Source organism: Phoenix dactylifera, unplaced genomic scaffold, assembly GCF_009389715.1.
Source record: "Phoenix dactylifera cultivar Barhee BC4 unplaced genomic scaffold, palm_55x_up_171113_PBpolish2nd_filt_p 000064F, whole genome shotgun sequence".
In the NCBI taxonomy this organism is placed as follows: domain Eukaryota; kingdom Viridiplantae; phylum Streptophyta; class Magnoliopsida; order Arecales; family Arecaceae; genus Phoenix; species Phoenix dactylifera.
In genome coordinates this window covers 372,247-388,169 of record NW_024067673.1, presented here as the reverse complement: position 1 = coordinate 388,169, position 15,923 = coordinate 372,247, and the positions used below count along the sequence as shown (strand labels likewise).

The window sequence follows — 15,923 nt, the reverse complement described above, 5'->3', positions numbered from 1 at the left end:
CCTGTCCTGCAAAAAGAGGCCGGTGGCCGGGCTCCCCGGCGTCGGCCCTCCGATGCTTAAGTCAGAGGGTGTTAATATGTGGAGAGAGCAAGCAAGAGATATGTGGAGAAGATGAAGAGAATATTAAGCTCAATTGTGTCTGTGCTGTTTCTTTTTTTCCTCCGGTCCGAGTCCGGGCCGGTCCCTCTCCCTTTTCCCCCAGGTTTCCTTTTATAGAAGGATTTTTGTTACCTGGGAGGTGACAGGAGATTTGTCCTGTTTTGTAATATTTGGGCACGATTTGGCCCATTAATGGCGTAGTGGAGAATAAGGCCGAATCGGACCGGAGTCAGGGAGTTGTCACGGTCGATCGGACCTGTTGGAGTGGTTGAACCGCCGGCCGTGGTGGGCCTGGGGTCCGTGGATGGTAAGTGCATTTATTACCGAGTGAACCGGCGATCAGGGAGAGCCATACGCTCTGATAGTTCAGTGATCCGGAGATCGTCTTGGGCCGTGTTCATTAAATGACTGAGTGCATCGGAGACTTGAGGGGGTCTCATGCATTAATGGCAGGTCGTGCCGAATACCTGCGGAGATCTTATGCCTTGATGGCTTGGAGATAGTGGCAGGTCGTAGTGGAGTCGCGTGTATAGCCGCCAGACCTTTCGAGAAGGTTAGGCAAGGCATCGGCTCGGCAGGGGTGCCGAGCCGAGCTGGTCGCCCAGAGGGGCGCCCTGTGGCGGGGTTGCTTCTAGTACTTCTGCTCGGGGCCCTTTGGGCGAGCGTCTTGCGCTCTTTGGTTGGTTTCCTGGTCGGCGCTTTCTGGTCGATTCTTTCTAGCCGAGCATCCCTACTTGGTCATTTTGGTTGGGCGCCTCTTCTTGGCGCTCTCTCTGGTCGGCGCTCTCTAGCCGAGCACCCTGCTGGTCGGCATTCTTCGGTCGAGCACCTTTCCGGTCGGCACTCTTTGGCCGAGCATCTTCCTGGTCGGCGCTCTTTGGCCGAGCGCCTTTCCGGTCGGCGCTCTTTGGCCGAGCGCCTCCGTGGCGGTATGACTTGGGGTTTTTCCCCCAACACTATGGTATCCCTTGCTGTATCATAGTGGACTTTTGAATTCCATAGTTGAGTTTCTGTAGCAGTGTCCTAAAACAGGGTATGCTGGGCTACTCGGGATGCATGCAGACAAGTGGGGAAAAAGCCCAAGGAATGATAATCTAAATCAACATCAGTTAGTTGGCTGTCTGCATAAATGTGAAAGCAGTGATATTGCAGAAGACACAAAATTGGAAACTAGATGTAAGCGTTTGACATCCTAGACTCCTGTTTCCAAGCTAGCAATGCCATATGATGATCACATAATGTTTAGAATAGATAACTGCATGCAAGTAAAACATTTTGGTGCAACCTGCCAAGGCAACATTTTCAATGAATACAGTTTATCCAACCATGTTTGGCAGCAGGCACGTTACATTCTAACCGAAGTATTCTGATAAGCCACAAAATATTTATTAATCTTCCCTAACTTTACCTTATTCGAGAGCTACTAGAATAAATCAATATATCTGCATTGAGGCGTTATAACAAAAATATTGGTGACTTCCCCCACCAGACTTGGTTATCAAAGCAAAACTGTATATGTACAATAGTATTACATCATACAAAAGGGAAGACAGCAAATATCATCAGGATGAGCAAGATAGCATGCACACACCTGGCCTATAGGCCCATGCAGGTGGCAAACGTGCATACTTCTCCATTTCCTCCTGTTCATCAAATGGATGCTCCATAACTTTCAGCAGCCTGTGAACCCCCTCATAATCACCTTGCTCAGCAGCATCGATGGCACCTTGGCATAGATAATTTCGAAGAATGTACTTCGGGTTTACAGAGTTCATTGCAACTTTCCTTTGTTCATCAGGAATGCCACTAGAGACCAGCTTCACGATAAGTAACATAAAAGTAGGTGTGAGATCAGACTGAAATCAAAACTTTTTGTAAGTTCTAACTGTATAACCTGATGTCTAACATGTCCAAACTAAAATTAGGTTTTTGAATGATTTTTATAAAGTATATCCAGGCAAAACAACAACAGACTGAGCAAATTCAATAATGCAAACGGACTCACAAATTCAAATCATCAATGTATCACATAATTTCATTGTTACCGTCTTTTCATCAGAAGTTTAAATCATTCCATTTTAGATGAATGGCATATGTTCCTCACCGCAACATCTTGCTAGAATTGAAACCATCTTTATATGGTGACAGAAAAAAGCAAGATTCGCGATACTTATATCCACCACCATATCAGTATCTTATCGGTCCAACACTCACATTGTACCGACACAGCACAGCATTTTCTCATGCCCAACCATGGTACAGTCTAAAACTGGCCGGTACGGTGTGGATCAAACCAGTTTAGACGGGCTTGGACCAATTTTGCTTATACACTAGTCCGAACCCCAGTACCGCACCCCATCCTTACTTGTATGGTGCAATATGCCTAGTATAAGATGGTATGGGTTGGTACGACAAACCTTGGAGAAAATACTAGTTCATGGTTTTAAATTTTTAAATCAAAGTCAAAAGGAAAAAATAGAAATCAAAACTACTAAGAAATCTCCTGACTCCTTGGGGCTAGCTTTACGACTACTAGTGTTCTCCTCATGCAATGCACGTTATCCACAAAGACAAGGGAGGAGTGGAGTCCATTGAAGAAAATGAATTTTCTGTCATTTCCACCCTCTTGGCAGTTTTCTATTTCCCCCTTCCACCACTTACCTTCCTTTCAAAATTAAAATTAAAGAAGAAATTACATTTAATAGGTGACTCCTTTTGCTTCCCACATGAACTGAAATTGAAGATAGAAGATTATGTTAACAATGAGATTACTTTCCTTCTAAGAGAGAGTACTTCCTTTCTCTCAACAAGTGCACACTACTAATATGCTGCCACATCAACATATACGGACTAGATGATGTTAGGGCTGCAAAATGATACTCAACAATTTGATAATGTAACCTGACTATCAGATAATCTGATGACCAACTGCTCACTATGTAGGATCTGCATGTGACCCCAGTCCAACCCCATAGCCCAATGGATGAGCCAATAATAGTTTATAATAGTTTATGTGCACAAATATAGATGTGTATTATGTATTGGTAGAAATTTCATGTATGATGATAAAACTAATATATGCACTTCAATTCACATCATGCTACTCTATTACCATATGATCTGTTGGATTAGATTTAAACTATCAACATAAAGATTAGATTTTATCATTAGAGTGTTGGTCGGTTTCTCTAAAATAAAAAATAAAAAATGTAACAGGCTGTGACAGCTGGTTCCTATTATGTGAAAACACTTAAAACCACAATGAAAAGAATCAAAATTACAAATACGTTCAGTCTAGTTATTGACCCAGAAGTTTCTTTTTTTCATTGGTCGCAGAGCAAGGGAAAACCCCCTAGTTTCTCAAATAAGTGATTCTTTGAGCATCCTAACAACACAAGCTTAACTCCTGACAAAAACTGTCAGCCCATAGCTGATTTCATTTAGCCAGCCAATAAGCTAGATTGAACAAAAACTGTCAGCCCATCATTATAAAGTTGTTTACGCTAAAAGGATAAATAAAAATAAAAAATTAATATATTTTATAGAGTTATTGAATGTTCCATCATGGATCCAAATCCAAATCAAATCTGATCAGGAGGATTTGAAACTGCATCCAAACTCAATTATCTTACCACAGATCTTACTTGGATCTGAACCAAATCTAACTTACACCCCAAGATGGCATAGTGTAGTTAAGGCTTCCATTAGAATGTCAGAGTGCATCAAATTCCAACGTTTGGTCACAGGATTTCTTCTTATTTATATAGACCAATTTTCATCATCCGTTTCTATCAAGTGTGACGATATTTTTATATGCAAAATTAATATATATGTATATATTCACAAATTTCATCCAGGTTTGCTTAGGCTTTTCCTCCACTATCATAAGTTCACAAATCCGAGGACCCTATCCTTAATAGGTCCTGTGGTTTCAATGCACATGCTCATGAATCCCAGACATTCTCTATCTCTATCCCTTTATTTCTTGTTTTCTTTTTTGTTTTTTTGTGTAACATAAGTCAACAAGACATATGATGTTGTATGGTTCAGAATGTTATAAAGAGCACCCAAGAAGTCGAGAGTAACAATATTGGAACATCGAGAAGAATGTGTGGCAAATGTAGAAAGAATAGAGTGAAAAATGGGTATTATACTGTAAAAGCTGTAGAAGTTACAAAAATTAAGAGTGAAGTGATGGCGAATCAAGTGAGCTGGCATGGGCATGTACCATGAAGAAATGAGGTGTCACCAAAAAAAAGGGGTGGTTTAATCATTGTTTAAGACATAAAGTGAGAGCAAAGGAAGAGCTAGAGCAACATGGATGGAAGCAAGGTCAGCTGAACCATCCCAAACCGCCTAGCTCACAGCATACCGAACCTAATATCAGTTCAGAATAGGTGCAAAACCAGTCTGAGTTGAGCGGAATTACCCATCTAGTTCAGTTCTAATTGGCACATGCTGGTTCAAGGCCAAACCCATCCCCTTAAATAAAACTGCTAAAGCTCATCGAACCCTCATTTGATCTACTTAGTCTCTCTTCTCTTGTTCGCTCGCTCTCTCTCCGCAGTCTCTCTAGATCCGCCCTTGGAGGCTCTTTACCCTTTGCCCCAAAGCTCCTCCAATCAACCACCCCTAGATTAGGCGAGCTTGGCACCTCCTCACCATCCTTGTCCACCTCGACCGCTAATTAGTTCAAAATAGGTGCAAAACCAGTCTGAGTTGAGCGGAATTACCCATCCAGTTCGGTTCTAATTGGCACATGCCGGTTCAAGGCCAAACCCATCCCCTTAAATAAAACCGCTAACACTCATCGAACCCTCATTTGATCTACTTAGTCTCTCTTCTCTTGTTCGCTCGCTCCCTCTCCTCAATCTCTCTAGATCCGCCCTTGGAGGCTCTTCACCCTTTGCCCCAAAGCTCCTCCAATCAACCACCCCTAGATTAGGCGAGCTTGGCACCTCCTCACCATCCTTGTCCACCTCGACCGCTAATAGAATGTCGGCCTTCTCCTCCACAATGTCTACCACACCTTGTCCATGTCTTGGCCAGCCACCAGTAGGACACCTACCTCTCTCTTTCTCTCTCTCAAAATATGGGCCAAATCCTAGATTAGCGAACCAGGAACCTGATCGGTACCCTGCTGCATAATGTGTGTTCATATAGTACCATATCATAAGTACAACTCATGGTATCAGTTCTTAGGACCTCAAAAAGATTTGGAGAACCTGCTAATAGCATTAAGATGGCTATAAATAGGAAGGATTTCATAAAGCTTACCCGAATAAATGGGACAAGGATCAGAAGTTAAGGCTATGGTTATGGTTTAACATACATCTCAATCAGTTGTCCATTAGTTTATCCTCTATTGATGGAACTTGTAGCTTCCTCTCACAAAATTCTTGTAATATTATCCTTCATGCTTGAGTATTGTCTTTGAAGTTTAAATTTCTCTATATTTCATCAATACAATACTTCTAAGCGATTTTTTTAACAAAAAAGAGGAACTAAATGGTGGACAGTGCGCATGAAGTAGGGTGACTGCAATAAATACAAAACCACACTATGCAAAGGGAAAAACCATAACTTCTAATAAAAGATTATCGAAAACGAGGGAAAGAAAAGTAGTTTCAAATCATGACAATAATACCTCCTGAATATATGTCTTCAACCAACTGATCCATGCTTCCTTTCTTTCCTTTCCAATGTCTAGCAGCACAGCCTTTAGAGGAACAAGCAGCTTGCTATCTGAAATGTTAGGGTCTGCTTTGATATTTGAAAGTAACCGGAAGAAATTTGTGTAGTCAACTTTATCAGTAGCCATGTTGCTGAGCAGCTTGCTGATTAACTGTCTATTGTACTTAACTAAACCAAGTTTTCTGGTCATTATAGATTGATACTCATCCATGAATTTGGTCCCATATCTGAAACAGTGAAAAGAAAAGGCATCAATGGTAATAAAATCAACCACACTGGACCAATGGTCAAAGAGAAGAAGCGACAATACCTTTCCATAGCATAGTTTGCCTCTTCTTTGCTGATCAGGTTGGCAGTGGACAAAGTTGTCGTAAACTGTCCAATATTCCACAAGCCAATGTCTGGTTGGTTTGCAAAACAATACCTTCTTCCTGGAAGGTCTGTGGTATTTGGAGTATAACTGGGATCAAATGCATCCAAGAAGCCAAAAGGTCCATAATCAATAGTTAGGCCTAAGATGCTCATGTTGTCAGTGTTCAGCACACCATGGGTGAAGCCAACCCCTTGCCAGCTTGCAATCAAGGAAGCAGTACGCTCAGCAACCTCAACTGACCAAGCTGATAAAACCACAGGAAAAATATAGACTACACTTCTTCCAAAATGTCCTTCGCATCAATTTAGAACGTATGTTGCATGGAGGATACTGAAACATGGTAACCAAAAATGAAGGGACAAATAAACAATCTTACCTGCATACTTGTTAGATGTCAAATCAATATGTGAAGAGTCTCCCTGACCAGTCTCAAAAGACAAGCCTTCACTCTTGCTCATATTTTCAAGATGGGGGAAATGATGTCGTATTGTGTAGTTTGCCAAAATACGAACAATGTCCAGGTCCTCTTTGCCTCTCAATGCATGAATCTGATATGAGCCAAAACGCAGAAAGGATTGTGCAACGCGGCAAACAATTGCACCTGGTTCCTCTTTCGGATTGCCACTGCACCAGGAGTGAAACCAGAGAAGAATGAGCACATTTATTCAACAAGATCACTCTGTTTGAAATTTAAACTGCAAAGAACTGCACTAAACTGTAGACGTTTCTTCTCATGTAAAAACAAGTGCATTTGAAACATGATTTCATGGCCCCATTAAAATTATAAAGATTTCCTTCTATATCAAAAAATGAGCAACAGAAATATTTGAAAGTTATTTTTTAATTGCATAATATTTGGTAGTAATCAGAATTCAAGCATTCGATATCTCACTCAATTATGCAACACAGAGAATAAAGAGGTTGGGGCAAGTAGTTGGACACTTGGACCCACCTTATAGTCTAGTGCATGGGCAGCTTGGTAGTGATTTCTATTTAAGAATTAATCATGGGCTATCGAGACTGGGATAGGAAAAGTGATGTGGGATAAATAAAGAGAGGTAGCATGATACTTGATGCAAAAATCTTTCAATAACCCAAAGATATCATCTCTTTCTATGATTGGTTGGCAAGAAAACAGCTGACACTGGCAGGTATATATCTACATAAGTGAATATGCACATGCACAAAAGCAGTACCCAGGACATCTAAAAATCATATAGGCATCCTTGTGTCGTCAACAGATCCACCAGAAACACTTGCCAGATATCACAAAATGGACATGCTTGTCAACCAAATCAAAGATGACCTTCAACTGCTATAATAAGAACTGAATAACTGCAGCTTGTTATCGGTAACGCTAAAGCAAAAAATAAACAAAACTTTAGCAACTACGGACTTGGTTCTGTTCTAGCATTTAATATGAGACTGTCACACCAAGTTCTTGAACAAGGCCTTAAAGCAATCACACCATTCAGCCAGACAGCAGACACACTAATGGACTTTTCTTGGGAGAGGAGAAGATTTCATTTACTATTCCATCAATAACCAGCTCTAATATTCTAAGACTTGTTATTTGAGAATTTTAGATAGTACATGACCCAATTAAATCTTAACTAGAACAAAGTAAATCCTAGTCATCAAAAGCAAACCAAATAATAAACAAGATTAATACGTATTAATCACTTGTAGGGCAGTGGGTCCTTTTTATAATGCTTGGCTCCAACAGCCTCATATCGTCAAGCAACCATAAAATATTTTAATTGTAATGCTGAAAGTTACTTCAAGTTGTGGGCCCTTTGGAAGTCTAGGATGTTTTCAAGTCCTTTAACTGGACTCTACATTCATTCTAAACCTACTTAATTATTTAAAATGCTAGCAAACAGGCATGTGCACTGCATGTTTCAAGGGAAAGGATATGCAGAATTATATTAAATCCAAATTGAAAATAAAAAAAGAAATGAATTGGTTTCACAAAATTGAATAAACAATGAAATTTAAACAAAAATAGAAAATAAAAATATAAAATATAAAAACAAATTAGAGAACAAAACCAATAAGAATACAAAATATAAGATCAAAGGCAGAACAACTCATACAACAAAAGTATAAAATTATAAAATATATTAAATAAAAATGTAAACCATACAACAAAAATCAGAAACAAAAGACATTGAAAATTTTATAGTATAATAAGGTAGTAATACAAAAAGAAAAATAAATAAGTAAATGGCATGATTGAATAGAACACAATAAATAAGTAAAATACATAATAAAATATAACAAAAAAACATGAATAGAAAAATATCAACTCAGAATACTAAAAAATAATGAAAAGCAAAAGGGTGAGGCAGAGAAAGAAGGGTGGGAGTAGGATATGGCAAGTTAGGTAAAAGAGGACAATGCTTATGTGGGAAGGGGTTTTGTTGGGAGGTTTCATGTTAAAATGGAGCATTTTAAGCATCATTAGTTAACCCCACAAAACCAAAGGTGATTAATAGGAAACATGATGGACAAAGTATTAATAGAGATTATGGAGAAATAAGAAAAAAAAGGAAAGTATTAAGTAAGCCAAGGGCTGGGGAGGGATGGTGAGTGAGTGCAATCTAGGAGAAGGAAAGAGAGGGAGAGACACGTGAGCATCAGTCTCGCAAGTGAGTGAGTGTGTATGTGCTTGTGTGTGAAAGAGATGGGAGAGGGGTGGAGAGATGGAAAGAATGGAGGGAGGTAGTTTATTGGTTGGGGAGAAGGGGGGGGGGGGGGGGGTGGTTCTTGTATGTCAGTTGCTTTCTTGCCAACCAATCATAGAAAGAGATGATATCTTTGGGTTATTGACCAGGGAGGTAGATTTCCACCATTGCAAAACATGAATCTAGTGAGCACTCCATCACCACAATGCAAGAAATTTGCAAAGTGCTTTATTACGATCCGGCCAAAACTCAACAATTTCAATGCATGAATAGATTATAGACTACTAGGCAGGTACTAGATTGAGATAGAGGGCTTAGGTTAAGGATTTGCAATTACATAATGCAGTTTAGGGTATTCCAGAAACAAATATTGAAAAATGAATATTTTAAGGATATTCTTAATTTCAATTTTTTTATTTACTATGGCAGAAATTTAAGGAAAAAAATAACTACAACTTACTATTGAAACCTAATACAACTTAAATAAGGAATAAATGAATTCCTATATCAAAGAAGAGTAGACAATTGAGAATGTTCTAACAGCTAATTATACTTTAATTCCCTTCCTCTATACACACAAAAGTAGATGGATACCATTATACAGAGACACATGTATGTAGAATCACATAAAAATATAGACATTATATAAAGCAGCTCCCTGCAAAGAATTCATAACTTATCAAATTAGAGAGCATACTCGTAAAACATGTCCCTAATGACATTTTTGCCAGTTGTGACAAGACAAAGTGCTCGGGTAGTAGGAATTCCCAGTCCATTCATTGCTTCACTACACAAGAATTCCCGGATGCTACTACGCAGGACTGCAAGACCATCAGCAAATCGACTGTATGGAGTCTTGCCAGCACCCTTGAGCTGCAACTCCCATCTTTCACCTCGGGAATTTTGAAGTTCTCCTAAAGTTATGGCACGACCGTCCCCCAGCTGACCAGCCCATACACCAAATTGATGTCCACCATAACATTGTGCATATGGCAACCTGCAGATGATATAAAAAATATTCATACTTTTAACGCACATCATCAAAGGTGAAATCATTGCGTGAAAAAAGGAGAAGACTTGCAGTGAATAATCTACCTAAAACTTACCCTCCCACCAAAGGCAGTGCTCCAGAGAAAATTAGCGGAAAATCTGGCCTTTCAAATCTGAAAAATAAAATAAATGTGAGTATATGATCATACCATCCTTCCTGCTAATTGCACATGATCTATGTCAGAAGATCTAAACTTATGATGAATCCAGGGCAGATCCAGCCAGCAGAATCAATGAACTTCCAAAATAACCCAAGATATAAAAGATCAAGCATAGAAGGCAATATGACATGGTGAATTTGTGATACTAGATAAAAAAAGAAAATCATATATCCTGTCCCCATTCATTTGTCACAATTGAGTTCATTGTCCTGTCTGACAGATATACTCCATTATGGCTTGCATGTTATGATATTAGAGAAGCAAGTTTAGACAAGTGACCAATATATCCAAAAACTAATACAAGATCATGAAACATACAACATAAGTCCACCATGGACTAAGGAATCTGTCCCCAGTAAAACTGGTGTACCATGAGACAAAAAAGAAAGTCTGTTAAACCAAGTAACTGAAATGACTTAATGCTTTTGATATTCACAAAGTGACCTCAGCCTCATCCCATCAGGATGAGGTCAGTTATCGAACAGAACTCTAAATATGGAGGTTCCACCAAAGGTATTTCTAAGCCTATGTTTATATATATCATTTATGAGAAAAGAAATAGAAGGTAATAAGACGCTAATGGAAACAGATCATCCACTTCGAGTCCTCATTGGATTCTTAGTCTTGCAAAGCATGCTGAAGCACTGAAACTGTATCCAGTGAAACTTTGAAAGGGAATAAGAATAATAGATAACATGTCATTTGATTAACAATATGCCCAGAGTACTCTATTGGGAGAGGAAGTAATGCTATAAACACTATTACAATGATGGTGATTGCATGAGCTTTCAGTAACAGTTATCACCAGAAAAAGAAAATGGAAATATTATTCAAACTAAAATACTCTGATAGTTCACAGAGAGAAATCTGGATTATAAATGAACTCCGATAATTTGACTGGCAGCACGATTCAGTAACACAATGTGAATTTTATTAGACAACCAAAAAGGTAAACAGTTATTAGGTGCAGAGCCACTTACTCTCTGGGGTCCAAATCAAGCAACTTGGCAACTGACTCAGACCATGCTACAAGCTCCGGCTTCTCTACTTCAGCAGATGGGGAAACTTTTGTGTAACAAGCATGTAGGACCTGAAAACGAAATAAATAGTAATTTCATCTAGGAGTTTTAGAAAATCACAATCTTGTCATAACCTAGAACTCTTCTTCCTCGTGTGAGATGGAAAGTGAAACCTCATACTGTGACACAAGCTGACTATATATTTGAAGTTCTAAAACTGCTTCAAACAGTTTGTGAAGTCTAATCTTGCATCTGTTGAAGAGTCAAAATATCATTAAAAAGAACAATTCACTTATGCCAAAATATTAAGATGACTCTCATTTCACTACACAGGATTTGTGAAAACTACATTGGTGCTTTTGTTGCCTATGGTTGCCTCACCATGACTCGACCGTACATGAAATGCTCCCTGAGCGCTTAAGAAACATTGGGCTTCTTGGCATGGAAACATAGACTCTGGAGCATCATCTGAAGGGACGACAATTAGTTCAAGCCACTCATAAACAGCTCATGCCCGGCTCTGTCCAGCTCAATTAGAAATAAGATGAAACTCAGCTCTACGTTTTAGGCTTAGAAAAAATTTTCTAACAAGCTTAAGCAAACCTCGGAATAATCAAGCTTGGCTTGATTAGGCTCAAAAAATACAATATGTCAAATGTTATGCACTATACATTATAAGAAACATCCTAAATGTAAGCGAGACAAATATAATGGCCAAAATCAAGAAGCATAAGCAATCGGCCCTATAGGCTAACTGATTTTAAGGATACTAAGCTTATTGAAATCAAATCCCTCCATCTTCCAGTGCCTTACTCCACCTCTCTCCACCTCCAAGTTCATCCTTGCTCCTCTGCAAGCTGCAACAGCCCTTTATGACCCTCCACTAGCACCAATATCCTTGTTTCTCTACCACTATGAGGACCATTCCTCCTCCAATGCCAAAGCTCCGCCTTCCTCTCTTATCCCAAGGCATGCCACTTCTTTGTCAATGTTGAGCTCCCCCACCCGTTTTCATATCAAAGTAATTGCTCCTCCATTGGTGCACCTAAGCCCTGCTGCTCTTCTTTTTATCAGCCTTGAGCGCCCTCAACCTCTTTACTTGGCTCTCTCTGCCTCTATCCACCTCCAGGCTAAAAGGCCTTCCACCGAGCATGAGCCAATTCTGAATAAAGTTTAATTCAAGTTTTATTTCATTTCTAACTCAAGTTTCTCTATAAGGGTAAGAAACCACTTGAAAAAGGCTCAAATTCAGTATGGCTCGAAATTATGCTCAAATAAGTTTGTTGCAATGGAAAAGAGTTAAGCTTGGTATCAATTTCAAACTTTAAGCCAAGCTAGCAGCCCTAACTATCAGCATTTAGCTATATGAAGGACATCCAATTGAATTATAAGAGCTTGGACCAAAATTTTAGATGACAAAAAAATGGACTGTTATGATGTGGCTGAGATAAGCACATGTTCTCATGAAACAAAAGGCAATGAGCAAACACCTTTACATGATAAAGAAAACTAAACTACACTTTCAAATGATAGGCATTAGATCATGCGGTTGCTAAGTGCCAAGCTTTAAGTCACAACAATGAAAGTTCAATTAATTTGATAGATTGGCAACAAAAGGATGAGCATATGAGGAAATTGTAGCTACATGCTAACTCGACTAAGACCAGGAAAAGAAGGGTACAACAGTATATCCATCAAGAAGAAATAAGCAAGAAAGCTAAGATATCATAGAATTCGTGCATCAAGAAGAAAGAAACAAGAAGGTTAAGATATGATAGAATATGTGTCAAACATGAAGCTCTAATTGCTGATCTTTGTGCATACCCAAGTGGCCTCTACTAATTTCATGTGTATCTTTGTTCCTTAATCAAATTTAGTTGATAGGTGTAAAATACATCTAAAGAATCATATTATCATGCTTCCTTCTATACGCACCATAGATCGTTTAAATAGTGAAAGAAAGATTTACTTGTGCTGGTAAAGGTAAAACTTGAGAGGAGTGACCAAATTTCATTGGATACATTGCAAGCGGTAAGTCAGCAGGAAGAAGGGTATTGGAGAACCATGAGCCAAGATCAAGCGTGATACTTGATTGCTTGAAATTGCAGGTTAAATCATGATGATCATTATGTTCACCATTATCGAGAAATTCCATGAGTTATCAACAACAATAACTATAAATGTCTTTCCCTTGCTGCACTTTTAAAGATAGTCTGAAGAATATATCTAAGGCATATCTCCCTCTTCTTTCTGAATTTGGTTTTGAGAGGTTTGGAATTTGGAGAAAAGAGAAAGAAAGAGAAAGGAAGGAAAGCCAGAATCTCTTGTTTGGATGGTAAAATGAGGAGAGAATGAGAGAGAAGGAAATAGAAAAAGGAGAGAATAGATTTATTTCCATGCCCATTTTATCTCTGAAAGGGATATGGAAAGAGAGAGATGTCTTATAAGCAATTTTTGATTTTGCAGAGTCATATCTTTGAGAATTGAGGATAGATTGAAGGATTGTGGACCACGAGTTTCACGTCATATATACAGAGAGATTTTTTATTTCCTTTTTTTTTTTGGACAAGTAGTCTAACTTTTCTTCTGGTGACAAGATTCACCTTCTCTTCTCTTTGTTTCGCTTTTTTTCTCTCATTTTCCTACTTTTCCATCCTCTCTGCCATCGTGTATCCAAACAGTGTAAGGAAAGAACCCTCTCCTCTCCCATTCTCGCTATCTTTTACTAACCAAACAAGAAATTTCGACTTTCTCCCTTTCTCTTCACTTTAAATCTTGCTATCCAAAATGAGTGTTAGCTCGAACATGCTTTGAGGATTTGATGAAACAATGTCACATCAATAATGTCGATTCCAACGCACTAATTTATGATCCCAGGCTGTGTTTTTAAAAGAACATTTTTTCAGTGCTCCTCAATGATTACAGCATCTTTCTTGGGGTAATTCCGTCAAATGCCCCTTTTCATCTCTAAACTTAGAACACTACCATGGTGAACATGGAAAGAATAAAGAATGTATGCTTATAATAACAAACAGATCTGTTCCTTTTATAATCATGCTTGAAGTCATCGAAAAGATTTCGCGATTAAATAAATTTTACAGAATTCTACCAATAAATAAACTTTACAGAAGATTGGACTGCATATTTCTTCCAAGAATTTCAAGAAGAATTTGGAATTACCTCTCGAGGAATCGCATCAGTTCTTGGATCACCCGGCAGCTCCCTGACAAACGAGTGATCCCAATTCAACTCCTCGAGCTTCCGAGGAACCCCTTCCTCGCCCATGCTCCCGTCTCCACTACCCTCCGCATCCAATTCCGACGCCGGATGCCGCGTCTCTTCCGAAGATGCCATCGGAGCAACACCGGTAAACCCTTCTCCTGCGCCGAAAGCGATACAACTCAGGCGACGGAGAGGCGATCTCCGCCTATCAGCCGGGGAAATCTGGTGACTTCGGCGTACGGGCTGGGGCGAATGGGATCTCCGGCGGACGGCCGGAGGAGAGGCAAGGGTTAGATTCGAGGAGGAGGCGAGGAGGAGAGGGGGGAGGGAAGTGAGGAGACTCTTGGAGAAGGCGGCGGGGTAGGAGAGGCCGAGGGAGGGGAGAGACGACAGTGGGAGCATGTCCTCTCTCTTTTCTAGTGTACCTCGGGTGAAACAAGGGCGGAACCGCGTTATTTTATTTTAGGCAATTGTGGATGATTGGGTTATGTGGACCGTCCATTTGGTGAGTTTTTCGGGTGGTAATCATTGCAGGAACCGGGGAAAATGCTTCCGCGCCGTAAATTGCGCATCAAAAGGTCATCGAACCATAATCACCAAGCGGGCCACTTGACCGACCTGTGCTCTTGGACGATAAATCCGGTGGTACGCCACTCTCCCTGTAAAGAACTGGGTTTTGTGCGCTTCATCAAACTCGCGTGGTATTACTTGGAATCGAGTCCGGTAATCTGGGCTAGTCCTCGCGAGAAGTGCACACGTCTCTAACCAGCCAGGGAAAAAGGATCGCGGTTGCATCCTTCGTGGGGAAATAAAATATCATTCTTCCACTTGTACATATCTGAAAGCGAGTAGTGGATGATCCAACGATCAATGGGTAGAAGGAAGATGTTTCTTTCTTTTGTGCAAAGCAAGGTCCGCCGTCTCATAATGTTCGTATACAGTACAATACGAGACCTCAAGACATACCGAATATCGATATAGTATGATATTGTATACTGATTCAATATCGATGCGATACTAATTAGTACAATAAATTTTGATGCAAAGGTCACAATCGATGTTCAAAGGGAATAAGTGAAAGACCGTCGAAGGGTGCATAACGGATAAGTGCCACACCTAAGGTTTTTTCTCCACTACCTCAATGCCTGACTTCCACAGAGCATACGAAAGATTAGTTTAGCCTTTCACATTATTTTAAAAGGAGAATCTTCTATAGGAGTGAAGCAATTATTAGAACTCGTTTGGCTTGCGAGAAAAGAAGGAAAAATATAGTCAACGAGGAAACAAAGAAATATCTCTTGTTTGGCTAGAGTTTTCGAAGAAGAGAGATGGAAAAGTGGCATTTTTATAGGAATACTATTCCCATATTTCATGGAAAAGAAAAACTTTTGTGAGATATGGAAAAGCTACTTTTCCACAGTAATTGAGACTTCTTTTTTTCCAAAAGTATCTTTAAGCTATCAAAATCCATGAGTAAAGTCTTTCCCTTTATTAAAAATATAATAGGTATTTCATACATTTTTTTTCTGAAAAGTAAATGCTCAACTAAATATGTTAAAACCATTTTCTCTAGCATCATATTCTCAGAAATTATCTTTCTAGAAAAAAAATTTCAGTA

General features: G+C 39.4%; 1 protein-coding gene across 1 annotated transcript; it reads right to left on the bottom strand.

Annotated features, from left to right (window-relative positions):
• Nucleotides 1-1,444: 1,444 nt before the first annotated feature.
• Nucleotides 1,445-14,741, bottom strand: LOC103720256 (protein adenylyltransferase SelO). The gene is made up of 8 exons (XM_008809868.3): nt 14,264-14,741; nt 11,045-11,154; nt 9,960-10,016; nt 9,551-9,850; nt 6,543-6,790; nt 6,104-6,410; nt 5,747-6,020; nt 1,445-1,916 (listed from the first exon to the last, which is right to left on the bottom strand). The coding sequence occupies exons 1-8, from the start codon at nt 14,705-14,707 to the stop codon at nt 1,662-1,664; spliced, it is 1,995 nt and encodes a 664-aa protein (XP_008808090.1). The 5' UTR covers nt 14,708-14,741; the 3' UTR covers nt 1,445-1,661.
• Between the last annotated feature and the right edge of the window lie 1,182 nt (nt 14,742-15,923).